Below are 26293 nucleotides of genomic sequence, written 5' to 3' on the forward strand. Positions count from 1 at the left end.
CTTTCTTAGTAAAGTAAAAATTCTAGTACATTTTATAGTTGAGCCCCCATCCGGGATTCAAACCCACACCATCAGAGTCAGGCACCTAGTCGCCAGCACACAAAGTCAGCCGCCTAACCCACTCAGCCACTGCGACCTCCACCAAAATGGAAGTCGGACAACTGGTAGTCTAGACTGTGGACTTTGTGTACCCCTCTGATAAGTGTTAATTGGCACAGCTCCTATGGCCGAAAGCTATGATTACACAATGCCATTTAGAAAGTGGTCAAATGTAACATGTTATATTTGGGATTACACTTTCTTAGTAAAGTACAAATTCTAGTACTATTTTGAGTTGAGCCCCATCAGGGACTCGAACCCACACCCTCAGAGTCAGGCACCTAATCGCCAGCACACCGCGACCTCCACAAAAAAGGAAGTCAGACAACCGGTAGTCTAGATTGCGGACTTTGTGTACCTTTATTCTTTTCCAGGTTTCTTCACATGGTGTGTATTGCACTGTGGGTGAAATTCTGGAAATATATAAAGGAACACTTGTACTTTCATGTGTTCCCTTATTTGTTTCCATGAGTATATATGTATATGTATATATTGTTATGTATATGTTTCAGGGTATTTGTTCTGACTCTGACTCCCAAATAAATCATTAAAAACTCAAACATAACTTGTGTTATTCCTGAACACCACTGGTTACATTGTTTCCAATGCTTACTGACAATTGTGAGAGAAAGAAGAACTTTCTATAAATATTAACTTCAACAATTATGTGACTGTCAGATCAAGTGTCTGATGTGGAAACTGATTTGAAACCTCTCATTAACCAATCCGAATCATGTATTTACAAGACATGAATAACATGTCATATATGATGGAATGAAAAACAGATATCGGCAGACATGATACACATTTATTATGAAATCACAGTAGTGCTTGAGTACACAAGACACAGACATGAAGTGTACAATAAATATCATGGTAGTGTCTGAATACACCGGGCACACATGATGGTTCAGACATCTGTAAAGACAGTCATACGTAATACTGGGTAGGGAAAGCTGACGTCAAAATGTTGTAATAAACTTAGCCCACATACACAAGCAACCATAATGTCCATTGAGGGCCACACCATTCTGATACACCCTGCCAATCCTCCACTCTTTATCTAGTACCAACAATATTAATACAATCTTGATTGTATTTAATTCAACGCAGGGTGCCTTTGTACAAAACAACCTTAGTGCTAAGACTACCTTAAGTCTATGTTAAGTATGGGAGTTAGCACTAAAGATCACTTTGTACAATGGCACCCTTGTTCTTTAAATCGAAGACCCATCCTAGTGCCGAGACTGCATTCGGAAGGACAGCATTGATGTTTAAGACTTCCTCAGTTCATACAGCAACATCCATGCTGGGATTTAACAAAAACATTCTTCTGACCCAATATATTCTTTGTTCACCTGTTCAAAACAGTGGAATATTTTTTCATTGTTAATATTCAAAACATTTTCCTTTAGAAATAGAAAAATATATTAAAAACAAAAGAATAACAACGTCTATCACAACTGCTCTTATGACATAACAAGACCTTAAAGCAAAATCTTGGGACGGAATACTGACAATCATAAATTCTACATAAAGCCCATAACACAAGAAGAATTAGTTTCAATCCAATATTTCAAATGGAGCACATCTATCATCTATCAAAATCACAGTTTAGCTGAAATAATTTCAGTTGGTCCAGTTGTCATATTTGTTTGAATATTCATGTTCACTTTCATGAAATGGTTTTAAGAGGTGATATTCAAATAGATGTCCCTTCAAACAATCATGTACATATTCACATAAACTAAATCCTTTTTAAAAAATCTCAGAAAATCATTAAGTACTCTGTTTCAGTTTCTATCCTGAGATTCCACAGATATATAAACAGTTTGTCCCAAAATCCTGAGATCAAAGGCATCATACTTCAATGGACTTATGAGTGCATGATTGTTTTAAATGGAGAACTAATTCTGACAATATCCTATTTTTAATCAAATCGTTGAAACAAGGTCATGTACAGATACACATGATATTAAAAATATTAAACTTCTGTTGTTGCTGATAAAATGAACAGAAAACTTGTGAGAACTAGATTCAAAATTGTACTGCCCTAAAAATAAATGATCAAGTATGACATAAGCATTATTAGCAAATATATTTACAAATTTTGCATTCATACCAACACAGAGAAAATATATCTCAAAATATTCTGCAAAGCAATAATAAGTCATATCAACTGTACATATTAATGAGTGTTTTTCTATCAGCTGACTGCTGCATGGCCTGATAGTTAGTATTGAACCTGTAGCATAGTGGGGGGCTTGTTCCGAACCATCATGGTGGGCGTGCCTGGCTTCCTGTATGCCGGTTGGGGCTGGTTCATGGCAGACTCGTATGTTTTCTACAACACAACACATAGAGCATAAGTGTAGGCCTTTCTTCTAATATTTAACCATTTCAGTTGTTTAACAACTAATCCGATATTTTAGACACTGCACTGCCTGATCTTAAAATGTACATAATTGAATATGATGCATGTTTGACATTTGATAGTTTTTATAGATGCCAACAAAATATCATTAGACATTGAGTATATATTTACTACGGCTGGGACGGATCCAAATGTTCTACCCAGGTACCCCATCCCCTATTACCCTACCCTGCCCTACCCTGATACCCGTTATGTTAATTCCTGACATCAAATTTGAAAGAAATGGCAATATTCTTCAGCTCAGAGGCTAAAATTTCGAGTTTTTTTCAATATCTTAACAGTTTATTATATTCAAAAGGAGTGACTATAATAATGTCTAAATCTTCTAAGACAATACAACCTTTTAATCATGGAAGAAAAACATATTACATTGTTTAACCTATTAGTCACATGATCACGGGTGCCCGGGTCCAACTCATTACCCACCCGTCCTGGGTATCCGGGTTACTCGTCCCAGCCCTACTATTTACAGCTCTTCATAAAGGTTATAATAAGGGCTTCTTCCCTATACTCCCAAACAGGTCCCAATCAACCTACTGAACAGTGGGAATGGAGGATGTTACACTTTTTGATGGAAGACTTGATGGAATCTTGGTACATATCACAGGGGCATAGAGTTATTTCCCTTGTACCAAGAGAGAGAGTAACTATTGTCTTATGGATTTTAACTTTTATTTCTTTCTATATGATTTTTTGTACTGGGAGTTGTTTCCTAGTCAAGCAAGTACAAATGCTTGATAAAGGTACTAGCACCTGTACTGAAGACTGAGGAAGTATGGTGATGTAAGTACTGATTTACCCTTCTGTGTGTTCTCATCTGGGCATTGTAGAAGGCAGCAGATTCTGGGTTGTTCATCAGCAGCTCCATCTGGAGGCGGTCAAACTTCTCCTGCTCATCTTCCGGCTGCCAACATCAGCAACAAGGGTGTGAGAGGTGCCATGAGGAACAGAGGTGTGAGAGGTGCCATGAGGAACAGAGGTGTGAGAGGTGCCATGAGGAACAGAGGTGTGAGAGGTGCCATGAGGAACAGAGGTGTGAGAGGTGCCATGAGGAACAGAGGTGTGAGAACCAGCAAAAGAAACAGAAAGTGTTGTTACGGTCAACATGAGAAACAGAAAGGTGTGTGGGTCAAATTAACAGACAGACACATGTGGGAGAGTCAAGATGGGAAACAGAGGTGTAAGAGTCAAGATGGGAAACAGAGGTGTAAGAGTCAAGATGGGAAACAGAAAGGTGAAACAGAATGAGGGTGAACATGAGAAACAGAAAGAGGTGTGAGGGTCTACATGAGAAACAGAAAGAGGTGTGAGGGTCTACATGAGAAACAGAAAGATGTGTGAGGGTGAACATGAGAAACAGAAAGAGGTGTGAGGGTCTACATGAGAAACAGAAAGAGGTGTGAGGGTCCACATGAGAAACAGAGAGATGTGAGGGTCCACATGAGAAACAAGCATGAGAATCTATACTAACAGTGAGCTAGGTTGAATAGTAATATACAACAGTGAAATCACAGCTTGTACGTACCATGGCGTTAGGGTTGAAAGGAATGATGCTGCCTGGGCGGACTCCGTGGCCGGCTTGCATACTGGTGTGCTGCTCATCTCCCTGGCTCACAAAACTCTCATTGTACCAAGTGTCAAACTCTGAAAGGTGTCAAGAAGGGTTCCATGTGTCATCATAGGAAAAGAATAAAGGACATTTGTGATGCCAAAAGACAACATATGCACTTGTGGCACTTGTGACAGGGAGCTCAACGTGGCAACATTATACTGATGTCTTGCATATCTTTCATATCCCCTGTCTGTTGTCAAGAGGGGAGATAAATATTTCAGGATATTGATGAAAAATAGTTTCCTTCTTCACATTTTCAACAACCATGTTTCATTCATTAACAGGTTAATCCTTGGCATTAGTCTGCATAGTGGTAGAATGGTAAAAATATTTAGAGCAACAAATGGTTCTCAAGCAATGATGTTACAGAAATGGAAGAAGCTGGATGACTACTCATGGGTCAAAAATGCTCCAACTCTGGCTTAGGAACTGGAACATTTAGAGGAAAGTCTTTTCATGTAAAGTTGATACAGCAGTGAGGAGCACCAGGCATCCTGACCAGTCCACATCCTACCCCTGACTTGTGTCTGGGACAGTTACCTTGTATGAGACGTTGCCGACACTGGTCCACCAGCTTCTGACAGTACTGCACTTCAGCCTTCAGCCGCTTCAGCTCTTCGTAGTCGGTCTTGTATTTCTGTTTCAGCTCTTTCAGGGCCTGGATCTCCCTGAACTCAGCTTCACTGATGATGATGTCGCCATCCTCATTAAAAGTGGGCCCTGTCAACATACAGACACATTCAAACACGCTCTGTTGGAGGAAATAACCAAAGGTTTACAACAGTATATGTACAGAACCTTGTCCACAAAAGCCCAATATGGTCTTAAGACATAATCTCAACACTACTTTACTGCCAAACTGTGTGTATATGTTTTCCTACAATGAGAAAGTTAATGGTATGTAGCAGTAGACATTTTGGTATCTTTAACCATTCCTATCTGCAGACAAAAGAAAATATGTAGTAATCAATGGTCATGCCATGCTTTTAGATGTGAAAGTCCCTGCACTGATGTTGAAAGCATTAGAAAAGGTTAATCCCTTCTTCCACCATCCTTGCAATACAGCGCTGATAATGTGTGACACAAGAAATGTGTTTACTTTGTTTTCAGAACAGTTAAGTCAAGCAGGTAAATGAGTGACATTTTTCTGACTTTCAAGCAGAATGGAAAGAAAGTGACAAGAAGATAATACACATGGCCTGTTGGACAATCTACAGCCATTTAACGTACCATTCATCTCCCTTTCTTCCTTCAGACGATCAAGCTGGGACCTGCTCTTGTCTATGTCAGTCTTGACGGCATTGATCTGCCGGGCCATGTCACTGTACGCCTTTGTCTTGCTGCCCAGCAGTTCTGTATCACAAACACGAGATGATTCGACATACTGTGTCAATACATAAATGATTTAGGTATCTAATATAGCTCAATGGTATTATTTATCAAGTCTATACAAAGCATATGCATATGTTACAACCAGAACCATTTGATGGAGCTTATTAAGCCACGTCAACTTTTAGCATGACAAGATGCCTCGTAACTTGGCATTGCTAATCAAAAGGTTCCAATGAACTTTACCAACATTCTCTCCGCCATCCCACTCTCTCACCTTTGTTTTCCACCAGGATTCTGTTGATCTCACTGCCTCTTTCCTGTTTAAATTCTTCAAATGCCACAGTCCTGCCTGGGGGTGTACTGTAGACAACACAATAAAGACTATATGAGACTGAAGCAGATTTACATTCTTTCTTTTTGTCAGATAATCATTAGTTGTTATAAGATAGTAATGTGTTTGCAGGTCATGAATGGGACAAGGAGACCTGAAAGATTCATTTTTGTTAGTCCATCTAAATAATCCTTCAAAACAATTGTGCATCCAATGCATTAATATTCAGACCAAACTTGAAGCCTTCTTTGTTACCAGTATGTCAGTTGTCACCATGGGGACAGATGGGATGTATTCAAGTGAGGTTTTTTTAGAAGCTCATAACAAGTCAAGATTGAAAGAAGAAGGAAAAATAAACAGTGTAAGATAGGGCAAGTTTTTCAAAATTATATCTGAAAGGACTGTTCTTTTTTTTTATCACCTGCTGACCAACATTTTTCACAACAGGATTTGCCCAATTATCTCTCAAACTATTTAGCAGCCACCTGGCAGTCCTTCAGTATGCTACAAGAAACAAATGATGCTAATCTACCTTGGGCGTGCTTGTTTCTCAGCTCGAGTGGGAGGTCCAGCTGAGCTGACCGGTGAGGCCGATCCTTCCACTACCTCCTTGTCATCCTTGCGGGTGTTCTCGACCGGTGTGTGTGGGGACTTGGTGTCCCGATCCCCCTTGGCACTCTGGGACGGGGAGGACCCACTCTTCCCACCCACAGGGCTGCAAGCAACAGAGTAATAGTGGAGGCCACACAATACATCACAAGACATCAACATACAGATATCTGTCAATGACTGCTCTGTGTTTCAATATACAACTGTGTAATAATATATTATGACAAATAAATAAGCACAGAACATATGGAAAACATACAACAATTACAGTCTGTGGTTTCATTAAACAGTTCCAAAGATTCAAGTCTAAATTATCTATTGTAAGCTCTCAGAACAAGTTTACTTCATATAAATACACTGTAAATATATTTAAACTGGTGCAAAAAGTATCATTCGGACAAATAGAGGGAATTTGTTACAACTGATTAACTACCTTATATACAGTAAAGACTAAATCTATGTTTTACATCCATCAACAAATGTTAGCATTTCAAACCCCATGCCCAAAACACAAAACAGTATGACATCACAGACAGCATACATAACCCTGTACCAGTATTAAGCAAATAGCAGTTGTCAACAAATGTTACATAATGGAGTTAAGACAGCAGCAAAGACAGTACCACAGCACACATGGAATCACTTAGTTCTGTACAGATAATACCACCTTGGCGATATTCTAACATTAGTCTTAGTCATCATCACATTCAGAGAAAATAGAAATGTAGCATGTCCCAAGTTTCAAATGATATATAACTTACAGCTGTAGCTGTTAATTATAAAATAAACATAATTACACATGGTGCCTGGTCAGAAGAAAGAGGAACACACATGCAGATCATGTTAGTATTGTGATAATGGTGAGATGGTTAATGGAGGTGGGTGCTAATTATTCTAATCATGATATGCATGGAAGGTAGGTTTGACATGTCTAAGTCATGGTACATAACCATGCTATTTTAATTTGTCATCTACATTTCGAAGGTGAACAAAGTTTACTTATTGCATTTGTAAAACTTAAATTTTAAACCACACAAAATACTGATTCCAGTTACTGGGTAGTATAGTTGTTACACATTGGGGAAAATAGGTAACAGAGGAGAGGTGAGTATATGTTTCTTCTTTTGAGACAACTATTCATCCCATGTATTTTAGCTGTTCAGTTAGGTGATGTCAAGTTAAGGTCGGCATGCTTGCACATCACTCATGTCAAGGGCACCCTATACCTGCCCACGGACATCAGCCGAGTCACTAATCTGGCTGCAGATGCTAGACTGGGGAAAAGTCAATACACCAACAATGTCATGTTTATCTACCAAATATACACATGCAAATGAAATGCTTGCTTGTTTGGGGTTTTCAATGCCACACTCAGCAATATTCCAGCTATATAGTAGTGGTCTATAAATAATCAAGTCTGGACCAGACAATCAAGTGATCAACAGCATGAGCATCAATATATGCAATTGGGATACGATGATGTGTCAACTAATTCAGCGAGCCTGACCACCCAATCCCGTTAGTCGTCTCTTAGGACAAGCATGGGTTACTGAAGATCAATTCTAACCCGGATCTTCATGGGTTGCAAATGAAATGGAAATAAACGATGATATATTGGCTGAATGTTGTCAGTGATGAATTCTAATATGTAATCTTTAAATTTGTGAGTCAGTAATGAATACATGAATGTAGTTGAATCATTGATGAAATACCCCTGTATATGGTAATACTGTTGATTCAGTGACAGCTCAATCACAGATGTGTTATATGTAAATTATGTTGCTTTGCAGGAAAATTATCATCATAATTATAATTTGTCACTGTTGCGTTGTTAATATAAAAAAAGTGTTCACTCACTAATAAAATATTCTGTTTAAGCGTTTTCTTGTTTCACTGATAAATAATAAGGGAATATTGTGGATTCAAAGATGCATTATTTTCTATCATTTTTGTGATATATATATAACATAAATATTATCCCATGGCTGTTGTTTTGTCAGTAATATGATGATTGAGTTTGAACAGGCAATAAATGAACAATTAAGTGCACACTGTTTTGTTGACCCTATGTCCTAAAATTGTGCAGAGACAACACAAGAAAGACTTCACGTCTTGAATGCAAACAAATGAATGAACAATGTGCATGCATGTGCTGTGTAAGATGAACATCGAGATGCAGGATGCAATACACGAAAATTTCAACAAAAACAAACATGATAAACAAAGACAAGTTGCAAAAGGATTTGAAAAGTTAAAGTCAGTGATCCAGAAGGTATCTGGTAAAGGGTGTACCTCTGCTTCCCTCCTCTGGTACCACTTCTCCGGTCCTTCTCTTTCTCCTTCTTCCTCAGCTGTACAACAGCTGATGGCTCTGCTTTGGCCGACCTTGGTGCTGTTCCAACACCAAACCCGGAACCATCAGACTCCCCAACTAGAGATCCATCATCAGCAATGCTTATTCCAGCCTGAAATTTGGTTGGGGAAATCCTTTATCTCAAGCTCCAAGATGGCTGGCTGATCCTTGCCTCTTTCTTAACTTTTGTATTGTAGTAAGCAAGGAGACATCACATACCAATTTGATTTTACTGAATTCAAGAATGCATTATTTCCTTGCAACTTGACAAGAGACTTTTCGTGTCCAAGAGTGTTTCAACAGTCTTTTCCAGTTATATCATGACATGTCAACTTGGTGCTGGAGAAAGCCTGTAATGTTACTAAACCAAAATTAAAGTGATGTCCTTAAATAATAATTGGATTGTTCGTCTCTATGTTTGTATATGTGAACAAATTTGTTTTTCAAATTCTTAAACCTAACCAAAGAATCTGTCCCTCAAAAAGCAATGCCGTAAAGGCCTTTCCTAGAATCTAGGCTTTCACAATAAAACCTCTCAGTTAGTCCATTAATCCTTGTTATCTAAGGCCAGTACATGTTGCTACTATGCTCCTCGGTTCTCGTACCTGCTGGGCAGCTGCTATGGCGGCTGGGTCAGTTCGGTCAATCAGCGTAAACTTCTGACGAAGCTTGTCCTCAATTGTTTGTGCCATTTGGCTGGAAGACACACACAAGAAAACCATGCTTATATATCAAGAATGTATGTCCACTGTCATGTTGTAGGTGGGGAGACAGATGACACAACTTCTTCTCTAGACGGTATAGCTTTACTGCCGAGACATGTGGTTTTCAGGCGACACCAGCATGGTGTCAGGGGAGGCAACTCTAGGCCGCTTACCTTAAGGTTGTAATATGGCATCCACTAGTGTTGGAATCAGTAGTAACTTGTTGACTCCAACAATCAGTCATTGATTATGTTCTCCATTTCCTTGCTTTGTTTTGATAAATCATGATTCAAAGTGTTTTACTTTAAATATTGAGAACCAATGGAGGTGCTTGATGAAGGTGCAGCCTGTACTGGTGACATAGCATGTAAAATGAGGGTCTCCAATAAAAAGGTCAGGGCCCCGTTTCACAAAGCTCTCGTAGCACTACGACTATCGTAATTTATTGTTACAGTATAGGAAGTAGGATGCTACGAGGAAAGTTACAAGATCTCAGGCTTACGAGAGCTTTGTGAAACGGGGCCCAGTTCTGGAGTCAGGAGTTCCAAGTTACTGACTGGCCGTGCTTCATTTAAGGTTCCTTCTAAAGCCAGTCCTCCCTCCCCACATGTCCTTACCTCTACTAGCGCCAAACCAAAAGGACTTACCTTCAGGCAATATTTCGATTTGTTCAAGGGAGATTTGCTCTCCCTTGGAAAGAGATCTCTGCTGGGATTATGTTTCAACAGCAAGAGACTGCATTATGTACTATGCAGGATAGGTTAAGCCTTAGCAAATATAATTATTGTAGGCATTCAATTAAAATATTTTTATGTTTATTTTCCTACTATAGACTTACTGATATATATCCTTGAAGGATTCGTATGCGCCTTGTATTTGACGTATATTCACAATCTGAAAAGCAAAAGTCAAAATAAACATAAACCATTTTCCATATTGTGTGTGTGTGTATTCACTTTATATCCTTGTAAATCTTACAACCTGATTGGCTGAAAGGGCTAATTTTGTTTGTATTCCTTCCCAATGAGCCCATAGAGGACTATTTCACCCCAGAGTTACAGAGACAAAAGTTCTGTGTATAGCTTCAGTCATCATACAACTTTGCAGAAACACAGAATCGGCAAGATGTGATTGGTCATTGCCTCTATACAAAGCAGACTGTGGATACACAAGCACTGGTTAACTGTAAATGTACTTTTTTTCGCTTGGTGCAAATTTCGCGGAATTGACAGTTTAGACTACATCGTGCGGTCAATTATTCGCGCAATTAGTAATTGCTGGAACTGCCAGCTGTCTCTTAGGCCGCCACTAATAGCAATGAAAACAATCAGAGTGGCTTAACCTGTCAGGCGGCGTGTATTGCTTATTCACAGGAAATCCCTACCTGCGCGATATATACAGTAATACGTTTACTCACGGAAGTATTACGTACTTTGGAAGTGAGATATTGTGATGGTACTAGTATACTATATAAAGAGATGAAAAACACATCAGTCTTATGTTCCGAATTCTGACGATCTGATGTTGGCATTGCGAATGTGGTTAAAGAAACTTTGTGATTTCATTTCGTGATATGCAGGAATAAATATAAATAAAATCTTAATGAATAAATAAAATACTGCTGTATTATTTCTTTCCGAGTCGTTTCATGGTAATCCATTTTGTATCAAACTATCTGTCACTACGATTGGTCAAAATAGAACACGTCGGGACATGAAATCCATTACAGCGACAGTTTTTGCTACTATCAGTCATCATTTTAAGATTCCCGTAGATTTCTGTCTTCAAACTTGATGTATTATGGTAACAACTCAGGCGAGCGTGGGTAGAGTGAATGAATGAAAGGTTTATTCGCTGTGTATAAATTTTCGCGGTAACATATTTTGCGTGAAAACCTGCGCGATATATAATATGATTACAGTAAATGTATACAGTCACTGCTCCCATTCTGATATCAATACACCTGTCCTCGACACTTACTATATCTGCACATTTCTGCAACATACAACTTCAGCCAAGCAAAAAAGAATACACCAAATTCATAAGTAAATATATACATCATTGAGTAACATAGCCACTTTACTCAACATGGAAGGAGAGTAATAACAGCATTGTGTGTCCTGCTAGTTCCAGTGCAGATACTTCAATAAACACTTCCTCCAAATGTCCTGTCAACTTACATCTACTTCATCCATCTCTCCTTGTAAGTAGCTCTGGACTTGCTGCCGGATGTCATACTTCTGTTGTTCTGACAGTTGCTCATATGATATCTGACTTCTGTTGGTCTGTAAGGAAACAATTTTATTGAAAAACTTACAAAGTGCAAGTAAAACCTTACCTCAGCTTAAAACACATAGAAATATTTATTCACCTAAAAACTGATTCAGATCAGATATTTTATTCTTCTGCCATAACCCTCTGCATAAAGACTGACAACCCCTCCACAGGAAATTGCATTAAGTGAACTTGGAGCAAAGCAGTCAGAACAGCATTTCTGATTTCTGTACAGTATATCGAAAAAGAACTAATCCTATAAACCATGTTTCTGACATCCATGGCATTTACACCCTGATAAAGGAACTATGAAAGGAATATTTGAGTTGAACTGTTTTTTATTGTTTTCATTATAAATATCTGAATTGTGGCGACTCAAGAACACATGCATTCTTCATTTAGATTCAGTGGTCAAGGGTTGCCAATGACCTTCTATGAGTCGTCAAACCTTATCACAGAGACCTACCCGGTACTTAGATTGTAATGAGATTGTAAGACATGTTGCCTCCTGAAAACGATTTTGAGCTGTCTTTATTTAGGCAAGTGTAAATGAGGAGCTTTACCCACAAGAAACTAACTTTCCACTACCCCTAAGTCAGAGTCACCAGTCGGTTGGGTCTGTGGGTTAACTGTAATGTACGACTACAAAAACACTCACCAGTGTATCATGCATGGCCAACTCTGATTTGAGGTGAGAGATCTCTCTCTGGAGTTTCTTCACAAGAATCTGCAAGAAGACAGCATATACATGTATACAGCATATTCCTGGATAATGGTAAAATTGTTGTTATTCTAAAGCTTCAGGATATGTCTACTTCATCAAAGGATACTTATATTATAGGATGGAAAGTTTCAGGTGAAAAGAGTACACATAATGAATTAGGAAAGCTATCTCTAATATCCCTAGACCATTTTGCAGTGTGTATGCAATTAATTCCAAACTTGACGATAAAGCATGCCAACAAATAACAGTTGATAATGTACTACAGGAAGGCACGACGAAACAACTCACAGCTGGGTCGTAGACTTCATTGACTGCTGGCTCACACATCAGGCACATCATGCGAGTTGCAAACCTTAGGGTTGACACCTGGAATATTTATACATACAGTCACAAAAATAGTTTAATCAGCATGCTTTAAGTACCACATTAAGATAACAGAATCCACAATTTTCAGTTAAAAGATTCCTGGCAATTGGTCATCCTATCCAAAAGCATTATCTAACAATGTGAAGAGAAGATATGTTATTATTCTGATAAGCGAAGCACTTGTTCATAAGGCACCATACATTCTGAATTTCTGTGTATTGTATTCTCAGGCAACTCACAGTTTCCTCAATCTGTGCTTTCTCCCCCCACATGTTGGCTATGAGCAGAGTATTACACTGCCCGCCTATGGAGTCCTTCAGGTAGTGTGTCAGCTTCGACTGACGGAATGGGATATGTTCCCGGCGTTTGTCTGCCAGCGCTACGATCACTTGCTCAAGGAAGGTCAAGGACTTGTTGATGTACATAGCCTCTGTTTGAGTTTTCCCTGCAGACTGGAAGCAAATGTTTAGAAAATGAGTGACCACCAGAACTGGAACAGAAACTTTCCCATGGAAATGTTAAAAACATGCTCAGATGTTTCTTACCTACAGTGCATAAACTTTTAAATGAAATAAAAAGACAGTTCAGAATTCTATTACTTATGAGAATGAAGTCAAAGTTCTGTGTATCTTACCTTTGTCTTGCCTAATCTCTCTGAGCCTGCAAGATCTACAAAATTTAGCTTGGAAACTGTATATCTGGCATTTGACTGAACCCGAGATCGTGACTGCAAAAGAAATGGGTTATTTTTACTGACACATGTTCACATTATTCTAAATATTAAATTAAGCTGTAATATTTCTCACAAAGGAAAAATGTCTTGACATTCTTTTTGTACTCACCTCAATATAGACAGTGAAGATACAGTGAGATCGGGATGACATTGTGTTGAGAGAGTGAGCTGCTATAGCTCTGTTAGTCTCCCCCTGAAATATACAATCAGTCGTCAATATCCAGGACTCTGTCATGTTGACATAATGTAAAGAGAGCTCTGTGTTTAATTTCCCTTCGGCAGAATTCAAACTGGGGGCTTCAGTAGAACAAGCAAACACTTTAAAATAGATCTGTCAATTAAACTAGCTGCAATCTAAACACACACTCCTAACAGTTTAATATGCAAGAAAATATTGCTTAGAACTGGTCTCCAGCAACCATGTCTATCATAAGAATAACAGTATCTGATTTGCTGACTTGATAAACATCATCGTATCCAAAATGTTTAGATTAATGCCCACTGATTTAAATCATTAGATTGTCAGTTCAGACTTGATTGATTACAGACCAGCCATCACATAGTGAATGAGTGAGTATGGATTTATGCTGCTTTTAGCAATATTCCAGCAATATCATGATGGGGGACACCAGAAATGGGCTTCAGATATTGTACCCCTGTGGGGAATCGAACCAGGGTCTTCAGCATGATGAGCGAACGCTTTAACCACTAGGCTAACCCACTGCCCTTGCCATTACATAGCATGGTATAGCTTCAATATTGCTGATTGCAGTGTTTAACAACAACAGTGTCCAACATCAACAAACAAATTGACCACCCTCATCACTGTCAGGATTTCAGCAGAACTTCAAATTACCACTACAGCCATACCTCAAATAACAGGTTAAGTGCTTCCTCTTCATTCTGTGCAAGATGACATGACAGCCCTTTAACAAACACCCCATCCTGGTTTTCCACAACGACCATTGTTTCTGCTTGACCCTGGTTCCAGGAATCAGGCAGACTCGACAGCAGGTCAAACATTGACTCATTGTAGATCTCCAGATAGGAAACTCTGTAACATGATTTCAGTGATAACAATTAATAATGGACTTGACACAACAATATACCATTTCTGGAAAAAGGGACTTTGGTCTTACACAACTGTAGCACACTTAGTTCACACATTTCGTCATGTGGGTCATCATCTTTAACACTTGCTTTTGCCATTTGTATCTATGCGTATTTCAAACAAATAGTCTTCTCGGTATAAATAATCAGTGTAGATGTTTGTAGGGGAAATGCTTATACAGAAATCCACTTACTGACATAAATGCAGGGTATAACAGATGCTGGTCCACTAGACCAGTGACAGTAAACATTAATCATTTCCTGTAATATTATAATTAGGGTGATCTGAGAAGCTTATGAATAATTTGAAATGTCAAGTCTCTTAAATTTGTTTACACCAAACAGAATGATGGGCAGGAATATTTGTGATGCAGAGGTTGAATTTTTTTTAAATTTATTTAAATGATCTTGGGTAGTTATCAAGCACATTGTCTATGACATCAGTGAATCTTGTAGCACTAGTCCTGTTTTGTCAAACCACTGAAATATCACGCTATTGACATCATCACAAATACACGCTATGGTGCAGTTGTATTCATACTTTTGAATACAAAGACCATCTTACACACAATAATTATTAGACTGTGTCACAATTCAACCATAACCATGCAGTTAAATCACCTGACAGTGATGGCCAGCTCTGGCCTCTCCTCAATCTCACGGAACAGCTGCGACAGAGATCGGGGGATGAGACCTCTGTGCTTGTAGTTCTCAGTGGCACCAGTCATTGTAAATGTTTTGCCTGCGCCAGTCTGTCCATAGCACATCACGGTACCTGCACATATACAAACAAGTTGAAATCAATTTGTCTGCATACCTAAAGTTTTAAGTGTTTAGTGTAATTCCAGTCAAAGATTTACTTAAAATTTCATTTATGTTCATATTTTTTATCAGTATATATTTTATCATTGAATGTATTCTTATTACAGTTCTGATTATGAATATTCCCTTCACAGGCAGAATAGGTATCACCCAAACATTTTCATGAAACAAACCTACAAAGCATAGTAATTCATGAATCAATCCAATAATCCAGTCTGGGGGGAACTGACTACAGTAGAACATGGTTATAGCGAACACGGATATAGCGTACAAACGGATATAGCGAACAAATTTAAAAGTCCCGTCAACAGTCCTTTATAATATCATTAAAATTATAATAACAAACTCGTGAGTAGCGAATTAACGGCTATAGCGAACTGATTTACTACCCCCAAGACCCAATTAACGACGTGATTAGCGAACTCACTCAGTGTCAGCTCAGCCACTTAGCGGTACAGTATACATCAATCTTGTTGGCGGTGAATCAACATTGTTTGATGGTCATTAGTTAATTAACAAAACAAACATATCGTATTTAACCCATTCAACACCGCATGTTATTCATACGAAGCTTCGAGAACGGAGGTATTTCCTGTTGTTGTGTCATGTTAACGAACGGAAAGCCTGATTACATAAAAATGAATCAGAGAAAGAAGAAAAAGGCACGGGCATGTTATGACATGTCACAAATGGAGAAAAAAATCGCTACAGTTTTTGCATCTTTCGTGGTTTATCTGGACATTATAAATGTAAGCTTGCATTTTCATTAAAAAATAAATTTATTTAAGTTGTAGTTGCAAGATGGCGGTCAAATGTGAATAACGAACAACGGATATAGCGAACTAAATTTCTTGGTCCCTTGGAGTTCGTTATATCCGTGTTCTACTGTACTTGAATGTTGTTCTGATAAAGTAATAATTTGGTTGCATTTGCAATGTCCATATCAGCAAAGGGGCAACATGCAAAACAACTAGACCTGATATTTGGATTAAACATATTAGAAATACTTTTAAAATATCATTTATTTTTTATTCAATTAAGACTGACATAATAAGAAACACATACCATTATAGCCATCCAAGGTAGCAGTGACAATATCAGATGCCACTGTTCCAAACACTTCCTCCTGATTAGCATTGTGGAATATTCCATCAAGTTTGAAAGACCAGTCTGAAATTTGATTGTTCACAACACCTTTTTTGGGGTCTCGTTTTTGGTGGACATTGACACTCTGAAACAATAAGATAAATAACTTTGGCATTAGCATGTTCAAATTAAGAAATTGTCAGACTGAAAGGAGCCCGACTGAATATTTTCTCATTTGAGCAAAGGAACATTTTCGTAATAAACGGTAATGACAACAATGCTGCTGTGTTTCATCTGACAGTTAAACTTAAAGTACTCGTAATAGATCCGCAGGTTCATGTGTGTTAAGCATGTATACTAAAGTTTGAGAATCATTTTCAATATTTATCGTTGATCATTCAAAAGATGTAAATCAATAAACTTAAACTTTACCTTATTATCGCCCATCAATTCAAGATTATCATGTGCAAAAGTTGCTGTTGGGCGAATCCTGCCCCATACTTTAACTTTCTTTCCTCTGTTGCTGGTTTTCGCACTCATGATTGGCGTTTACTTCTAATTCTCTCAACAAAATATACCACACACAGCTTCTCTCAGTAACAGTCCACCATATTTGTTATTGGGGTTGTTAGGATGTTTGCGCATGTGCGAGTTTTCCGGATCTCGTATTACCACACGAGATTTCAAAACGATTTGCTTCCCATACAACAAGTTATCATAAGCATGGCAGCATCGAATTACATGTACTCCAAATAAACCAGGTTGCGTTTTTTGGTTTATTCCTTACAAAATAATATTTTCCAATTTACTTTCGAGTCAGTCAAACTGATTAGAAGAATTACAGGAGAAGAGGGTAGATTCGGGAGTCTCATCTGGAGCTCGAGCTCAGAGAGTCCTGGGATGGGTGACGGTGTTTGGCAGCTTGTCTCCTGAGAGTTTCCAGGACTTCAGTCCTGCCCCACAATGAGCACATACGATACATGTGGTCTCTCCTTTGGCAAGTGAGTTCGTTCAAAATTGCCTGTACCCGGTTGGATAAAGTCTCTATAACCTGTATATAGCGCCTAGTGACTATAACCTTCTAGCGCCATACCCGTGAAGATCCGGGGTAGAATAGGTCTTCAGCAACCCATGTGCTTGCCATAAAAAGGCGACTATCTTGTCGTAAGAGGCGACTAACGGGATCGGGTGGTCAGTTTCGCTGACTTGGTTGACACATGTCATCGGTTCCCAGTTGCGCAGATCGATGCTCATGCTGTTGATCACTGGATTGTCTGGTCCAGACTCGATTATTTACAGACCGCCGCCATATAGCTGGAATATTGCTGAGTGCGGCGTAAAACTAAACTCCCTCACCCCTCACCCTTCTAGCGCCTAACAGGCAGACTGGGTTATCCGGGGTAATAATAATCAGATTCTGATTACAGCGTCCAGTGAGCAAATGAATTATTATTATTATATACAGGCTGATAAAAGAATACATGTATAACCAGGCTTCCGTTCACTGCACATACAACGTCACTGTATTTTTCGCATTTAGTAAAAAAACCGCATTTTTGTCATAGTTAGCAGCATCTAACTGCGGATCGATATGTACACAAAACAGACAAACTAAATAACTGACTACTGTGATTGCAAAATGGTCTCTGACTGTCTGACTGTGGCATATCCAGTGAATATAGAACAAAAAATGGTTCGTATTAGATTAGGAAAAAACCCACAATATTACACCATATCCCATATTTAGATCATGTTTGGCTTGGGTTTTTTTATACAATAAAATCAAATGTTATTGGAAGATGAATTTCTTGTCTCTTCGTGTATTAAACACACCAGGTCTTCGTTTTCACGAAGGATCACGCGTGGTGCTGTGTGGTTTTGTGAACAGAGCCAGGTCACAGAAATCACATTGAACCCATGTGGGGAACGGGTTTAGCAACGCCAACGCTTTAACCATTAGGCTACCCCACCGCACCGTGATTTTTTGAACAGAACCCAGGTTACAAATCAGTTGAAGAACTTTAGCCACGATGATCATGGAGAGTCCTTGCACCGTGTTTGACAGCTTGGCACTGAGAGTTTCTAGGACGTTAGTCCTGCCTCACAACGAAGCAGACGTGACACATGTGGTCTCACCCTAGGCAAATGAGTTTGTTCAAAAGTGCGTCTGTTCACCCAGCAGTGAATGGGTACCCGGTGGGCTAAGTCAAATTATTAACCTATAAGTGGCCTTGTCATTTATAAAGCAAGGACAACTGCTAAATACATGATTTTTACACAACGTTAGGTGAATCTTTCGTAACTGACTTATATCTCCACATGTAGTACTCATTCTTGGCGTCCCACTCGTTTCCTGGGAATACATACTTATCTCCTGGGCGGTGGGGTAGCCTAGTGGTTAAAACGTTCGCTCGTCACGCCGGGACCCGGGTTCGATTCCCCATATGGGTACAATGTGTGAAGCCCATTTCTGGTGTCCCCCGCCATGATGTTGCTGGAATATTGCTAAAAGCGGCGTAAAACTAAACTCAGTCACTTATACTTGTCTCCCTTTTACGTCCGTAGTCCGTGTGATTGGGTTTCGAACCCCAGGCATACTCTGGTCATGGTTCTTAGTGTGTTGGTATCTTACAAAGCGCGTGGGTTTCATCAAAGTGGTGGTGGTTAAGCCATGCCTCACATCCCAATGTTATTGATTTAGTGTTGTTCAAAGCGGCGATACTGGAATATGCACTCTTGCCATATTGTCAATCACTGGGTTGTGTGGCCCCCAGACTCGAGGGTAATTACACTCACCCGTACTCGTGATTACAACTCCCTGCTGGAATATTGCTGAGGGTGTTTTTTGTCATGAAACTGAAAAGCCACCAAACGGACACTGACCTCTGGGTGATCTTATGTTTGTTGTGGTACATTTGTTCTGGTTGCCTATTTTTAATATGTAAGGTTACTGGTTTCGAAAATTTGAATCACCCCTTGATTCGCAAATTGTGATTAGTTGTAGGGGTACAGTACACAAATGGCCGCCTCCATGAAAGTAAATATTGGAGTTTTTACGCGATGTTTGATTTTAGTTAAACGTTGTTGATATGGCTTGTATGGGCTAATTGCATAAGAAAATATTGCTGCAGTAGAGACAAGTACTGAATACAAGTCAGAATGTCGGAGTCGATTCAACGTAGAAGTGGAAAGCAAAGGTAATCAGTATTTCATATTTTTATCACTGTCACCTCACCTGTCAAACGAACTGCGTATCAGCTGAGCTTTGTATGTCACTATTGTCAGTAGGTGTTAATCATGTTAATTGAGAAGACATCGTACTGTCTTTTATCGTGATGACTGGCTGTTTATTTATATATTTGAACATATTTATCATTAAATTATTTTTCAAAACCAATTTTTAATACACTAGCCTTTACCCATATCATGCTTATGAAGTAGAGTGTTGAGTAAGCTATTTTGTAACACATGATAAACAATATTTTATGAAGGTAAACGATGGAAATAATGCTTTGACAGAAAACATGGAAGAAAAGCTGAGTCAACTCTCTGTATACTCAGTGACGCACTGTCACCCAACCTGATAACAAAGTTGTTCGGAGTGACAAGCATGCATATCATTATGTCAGTACAGTTATTTATCATGTTTATAATGTGTCAGTGTTTATGATATTTTGTACCCATGAAGGTCCGGGTAAGAATTGATCTTCAGTAACACACGCTTGTTGTAAGAGGCAACTAATGGGATCGGTTGGTCAGGCAGGCACGCTGGCTTGGTTGACACATGTCATCAGTTCCCAATTGCGCAGATCGATGCTCATGCTGTTGATCACAGGATTGTCTGGTCCAGACTCCATTATTTACAGACCGCCGCCATATAGCTGGAATGTTGCTGAGTGCCGCGTAAAAAAACTCACTCACTCATGATATTTTGAGTTGCCAGTTCAAATAGACATTTCAAATGTCATATTGATCCTCTTGATCTGGAAAAACTAGTAGAATGCAGAATATCGTGATCATGTTATACTGTGACCCGTGAAGATCCGGGTTAGATCAGTTTTCAGTAACCCATGCTTGTTGTAAGAGACAACTAACGGGATCTGGTGGTCAGGTTTGCTGAATTGGTTGACACATGTCATTGTATCCAATTGCGTAGATCGATGCTCATGCAGTTGATCACTGGGATGTCTTGTCCAGACTTGATTATTTACAGACCGCCATCATATAGCTTCCGCCAGATTTATTTTTACTATAATAGTGATGTCCCAGGTGGCAATTGTCCTAGGTGGCAATTGTCTGGGTGGCAAGTGTCCTAGACCCATCTCTTAAGACCACTACAGATCAGCTGTGTGACGTTATATCATCCATGTCACAATTTACAGTTCTGTGTGCAGAAGAATTTATTGCATGCATTACTGGCAAACAAGGATAAGTTTGAGCACCGACCTGACAATTGACCCGTATCAGCATGTATTAGTTGCGCCCACTGGCACTTGCCATTGTTAGCAAAGGGCCTCCAGGTTGTCTGCGTTCAAGTGTAGTGCGACTTGCTACACCAACGTGAGAGTCTTACGAGCAAGGCCTGTGCAGCTATGCGCGGAATCAATTTCATCGTCATGCAATGCACGTCCACTAGCCTACATCTGCTCTACCTTTCACAAACCAAATGGGTTTGCTCATTGCCGTGCACTGCCTACTTCTCGTAAACGCTTTCTCTGCGCCAGTCCAACTTATCCTTGTTTGCCAGTAGGTTATATACATTAAACATCATGAAAATACGATTTCAGCCAGAAACAAATCTGCACATGCAATCAATCTATAAACACTTCAGTCAATGACCAGTGAAGATCCAGGTTAGAATTGATCTTCAGTAACCGATGCTTGTCGTAAGAGGCGACTAACAGTATTGGGTGGTCAGGCTCGCTGACCTGGTTGACATATGTCATCGTATCCCAATTGTGTAGATTGATGCTGATGTTGTAGATCACTGGATTGTCTGGTCCAGACTCGTTGCAATATAGCTGGAATATTGCCGAGTGTGGCGTAAAACTAACCTCACTCAATCACTGCAAATGTTCTTTCAGGACTCTCTACTATGACAAACTATACATGTATGTATGGCTGATTTAATGCCTACCTAAGTTTGTTCCTTTGTTTTATTGGTGGGGTTGGGGTAGACTAGTTGTAAAAGCGTTCGCTTGTCATGCCGAGAACCAAGGCTCGATTCCCCACATAGGTACAATCTTATGAAGTAGAGTGTTGAGTTAGCTATTTTGTAACACATGATAAACAATATTTTATGAAGGTAAATGATGGAAATAATGCTTTTACAGAAAAGATGGAAGAAAAGCTGAGTATATACTCAGTGACGCACTGTCACCCAACCTGATAACAAAGTTGTTCGGAGTGACAAGCATGCATATCATTATGTCAGTACAATATTTATCATGTTTATAATGTGTCAGTGTTTATGATATTTTGTACCCATGAAGGTCCGGGTAAGAATTGATCTTCAGTAACACACGCTTGTTGTGGCGACTAATGGGATCGGTTGGTCAGGAAAATCAGCTGGCTGTTGACACATGTCATCAGTTCCCAATTCGCAGATCGATGCTCATGCTGTTGATCACAGGATTGTCTGGTCAAGACTCCATTATTTACAGACGCCGCCATATAAAGCTGGAATGTTGCTGAGTCGCGCGTAAAACTCACTCACTCATGATATTTTGAGTTGACAGTTCAAATAGACATTTCAAATGTCATATTGATCCTCTTGATCTGGAAAAACTAGTAGAATGCAGAATATCGTGATCATGTTATACTGTGACCCATGAAGATCAGTGTTAGATCAGTCTTCAGTAACCCATGCTTGTTGTAAGAGACAACTAACGGGATCTGGTGGTCAGGTTTGCTGAATTGGTTGACACATGTCATTGTATCCAATTGCGTAGATCGATGCTCATGCAGTTGATCACTGGGATGTCTTGTCCAGACTTGATCATTTACAGACCGCCATCATATAGCTTCCGCCCAGTTATTTTTACTATAATAGTGATGTCCCAGGTGGCAATTGTCTGGGTGGCAAGTGTCCTAGACCCATCTCTTAAGACCACTACAAATCAGCTGTGTGACGTTATATCATCCATGTCACAATTTACAGTTCTGTGTGCAGAAGAATTTATTACGTGCATTACTGGCAAACAAGGATAAGTTGAGCACCAACCTGACAATTACCCATATTAGCATGTATGAGAGCCACCCACTGGCACTTGCCATTGTTAGCGAAGGGCCCCCAGGCTGTCCGCGATCAAGTGTAGTGCGACTTGCTACACCGACGTGAGAGTCTTACGAGCAAGGCGTGTGCAGCTACGCGCGGAATCAATTTCATCGTCATGCAATGCACGTCCACTAGCCTACATCTGCTCTACCTTTCACAAACCAAGTGGGTTTGCTCCTTGCCGTGCACCGCCTACTTCTCGTAAACGCGTTCTCTGCGCCAGTCCAACTTATCCTTGTTTGCCAGTAGTTTATATACATTAAACATCATGAAAATACGATTTCAGCCAGAAACAAATTTGCACATGCAATCAATCTATACACACTTCAGTCAATGACCAGTGAAGATCCAGGTTAGAATTGATCTTCAGTAACCGATGCTTGTCGTAAGAGGCGACTAACAGTATTGGGTGGTCAGGCTAGCTAACTTGGTTGACATATGTCATCGTATCCCAATTGTGTAGATTGATGCTGATGTTGTAGATCACTGGATTGTCTGGTCCATACTCGTTGCGATATAGCTGGAATATTGCCGAGTGTGGCGTAAAACTAACCTCACTCAATCACTGCAAATGTTCTTTCAGCACTCTCTACTATGACAAACTATACATGTATGTATGGCTGATTTAATGCCTTCCTAAGTTTGTTCCTTTGTTTTATTGGTGGGGTCGGGGTAGACTAGTTGTTAAAGCGTTCGCTTGTCATGCCGAGAACCCAGGCTCAATTCCCCACATAGGTACAATGTGTGAAGCTCATTCCTGGTGTCCCCCGCCGTGATATTGCTTGAATATTGTTAAAAGCGGCGTAAAACCATACTCACTCACTACTTTGTTTTATTGGTGGGGTCAGGTTAGATTAGTGGTTAAAGCTTACTTGTTACTTTGGTTTGATTTTCATCTGTATTATATCATCGAAAACTGGAAACCTATAATACTGGAAAAGTAATTACAAACGTCATTGCAATTTGTCCTGGTCAAAGCGTATGAACCCTGATTCAGTATTCTGAATAAAGGATTGTCATTGAAGTCCTGGTTTGAAATACTTGTAATCAAAACCAGACACAGATATTCACTCTGCTACAATACAGTGACCAATTTCAGGAAACAAGTGCCTGTTCCTGTGTGTTACATTGAGCTATAACATGTGCAACATAACATATCTATGGAAGGCTAGAAGCACCCGTAAAATACCATAACTTCAGTGTTGCACCATGCAAACACAATCTTCCCTTGAAGGTGTCGGCAAACTATGACCCCAGTTAGATGCTCCAGATTGCTTCTATTTATCAGACTGACTAACTGAGTTTAGTTTTTCGCCACTTTTAGCAATATTCCAGCAATATCGAACGTCGCGCAGGGGGACACCAGGAATGGGCTTAACACATTGTGCCCATGTGGGGAATCGAAGCCCCATAAAATACGGTCTTCAGTGTTGCACCACAAACCAATCTTCGCTTTAACCACTATGACCCCAGTTAGACCCCAGATTGCTTCTATTTATCAGAAGGACTTTCTTCCATGTAGTGTTGATTTTGTTTCTAATATGTGTTAATAATTAATATAAACCAAATGGGAGTTTTGATCATCATAGTGCATTTTGTGCATGTGGGACCTGACTGCTATGATGTGAAACAACATTCACTATTTCCATCATCTTTAAGGTAGATAGAATCATTAAATGTGCTGAAAATTTTCCTTTAAAAGAAGCTACAGACAGTATTGAAGCCTCACATTTTCTTCACCATGCCACAGCGCAAACTGTTAAGCGCCCGCAACAGAAGCAGGACCATTGCATGGTTAAAGGATGGTGAATCCATAAGAAGTGTTGCTCTCCGTCTTCAGGTGTCTCCTTCTGTCATTCACAGACTGAGGGACAGGTTCCAGGGCTTTGGTAGAGTAAAGGACAGACCTAGCTCTGGAATAACCAGAAAAGCATCAAGGGCAGATGACCGATATGTTATGGTCCAAGCCCTTCGGAACTGATTCACAACTGCCTGTGCCCAGTTGCCACAAGCTGCATGGGAAGTCTGTCTTCCACATGCACTAGGCTGTTGTGTTTGGGCGTTTGAATCAAACATGGTGCTGGTGTGTTTCAGCACCCTTGTTTTTCGCTGTTTTTAACAATGTTTCATTTCACTCAAACTCAACAAATATTGAATCAGTTGCTTCACTGCATGTTCCAAAATGTCGTTTAAAGTGCCCATTAAGCACACAAAAAGTTGCATTTACCTTAGAGTATAAATGACCTCACCACGTTTCAGTTTATATACGACTATCAAATTTTAGGGTGTTCCCTTATTTTTTGTTTGTAGTATATATGCATAAGCGGGTAATATGCAGACAATATAAGAAAGGGTATTTCGGGTGTTGTCCAGACAATCCAGTGATTGACATCATGAGCATCCCGCCTACCAACCGTGGGATTATGCATACCGTGAGATAGGATAAGTTTAAAAAATTAACATTTTATAATAAATTGTATATTTATATACTTATCCTATCTCACGCGATAGGACCCACCCGACCTGCCCCACATCACAGATTACTGGAAGCTCCAAGACGAGAATGACAGGTAGAGGTGGTCATGTGATCGTTTGGGCGAGCCGCACGCTTTGGTGGATGATTGACAGGCGTTGATGTCGGGGTGAGGGCAGAGGTCAGGGCGGGTCAGAGGCCAGTTAGATTTAACTCAACTTAGCTGACAGCACGTTTCCACACATGGTCGTAGAAGAGAGAGATGGTGCATACCGTGAGATAGGATAAGTATATAAATATACAATTAATTATAAAATTTTCAACATTGAATGTGCTGAAAATTTTGTCCCAAATATGCTTAAAAATTCAATCTTAAAATATGCCATACAAACGTGAAGTATAAGTAATAAAATAATTACCATTTGAAATATATATGCATAAGCGGGTAATATGCAGACAATATAAGAAAGGGTCTTTCGGGTGTTGTCCAGACAATCCAGTGATTGTCATCATGAGCATCGATCCAATACAATGACATGTATTACAAAGTGCAGTGTCAGACATACACACTGCCACAAAATAAAACAAGGTAACAGTTTAGGAAAAATTTGGCCAAAACCAACTGTTTTAAATTTGGGAAAAGGCCCTTTGCCGAAAGGATCTGTAAACACAGACATGGAAGCTAGCAGGTGGCTTCACTTAATTGTTTCCACAGTATATATCTCGCAGTACACTGACCCTTGTGGTGCCTTCAGATTCCCAGTGGTCAGTTCTGATTTGATCCATGATTGGCAAGAGCTGAACCATGTTATATGCATCTTTTGTGATGAAATGACATTGTTAGTTCATTTAGAATGGTTCCTAGACCAGAATGGATATTGCTGGGATATTGCTAAAAGTGGAGTAAAACCTCACTGATCTAGGGTGGTACTTTTAGTTGCCTCTGTTGATGAA

The 26293-nt window shown here is 39.6% G+C and overlaps 2 protein-coding genes across 2 annotated transcripts in view; one reads left to right on the forward strand and one right to left on the reverse strand.

Moving 5' to 3' along the window:
• Positions 1–1399: 1399 nt before the first annotated feature.
• Positions 1400–17213, reverse strand: LOC124284325 (kinesin-like protein KIF9). Its single transcript, XM_046720405.1, has 20 exons — positions 17022–17213; positions 16569–16734; positions 15303–15456; positions 14442–14625; positions 13681–13764; positions 13473–13565; positions 13078–13290; positions 12761–12838; positions 12407–12475; positions 11655–11759; positions 10313–10368; positions 9376–9466; positions 8710–8882; positions 6341–6523; positions 5752–5837; positions 5376–5498; positions 4686–4865; positions 4059–4177; positions 3333–3437; positions 1400–2443 (listed from the first exon to the last, which is right to left on the reverse strand). Exons 1-20 carry the CDS (start codon positions 17127–17129, stop codon positions 2333–2335), a joined length of 2481 nt encoding a protein of 826 aa, XP_046576361.1. The 5' UTR covers positions 17130–17213; the 3' UTR covers positions 1400–2332.
• A 2398-nt stretch (positions 17214–19611) lies between these two features.
• The window catches only part of LOC124284351 (alsin-like), a 93874-nt gene continuing 87192 nt past the window's right edge, over positions 19612–26293 (forward strand). Inside the window, 1 exon segment of the mRNA XM_046720438.1 lies at positions 19612–19786. Within this exon segment, the coding sequence (XP_046576394.1) occupies positions 19749–19786 (38 nt within the window). The 5' untranslated portion in view covers positions 19612–19748.

The sequence above is a fragment of the Haliotis rubra genome, unplaced genomic scaffold (assembly GCF_003918875.1).
Source record: "Haliotis rubra isolate DU_JTF1 unplaced genomic scaffold, ASM391887v1 Scf334, whole genome shotgun sequence".
Taxonomy (NCBI): domain Eukaryota; kingdom Metazoa; phylum Mollusca; class Gastropoda; order Lepetellida; family Haliotidae; genus Haliotis; species Haliotis rubra.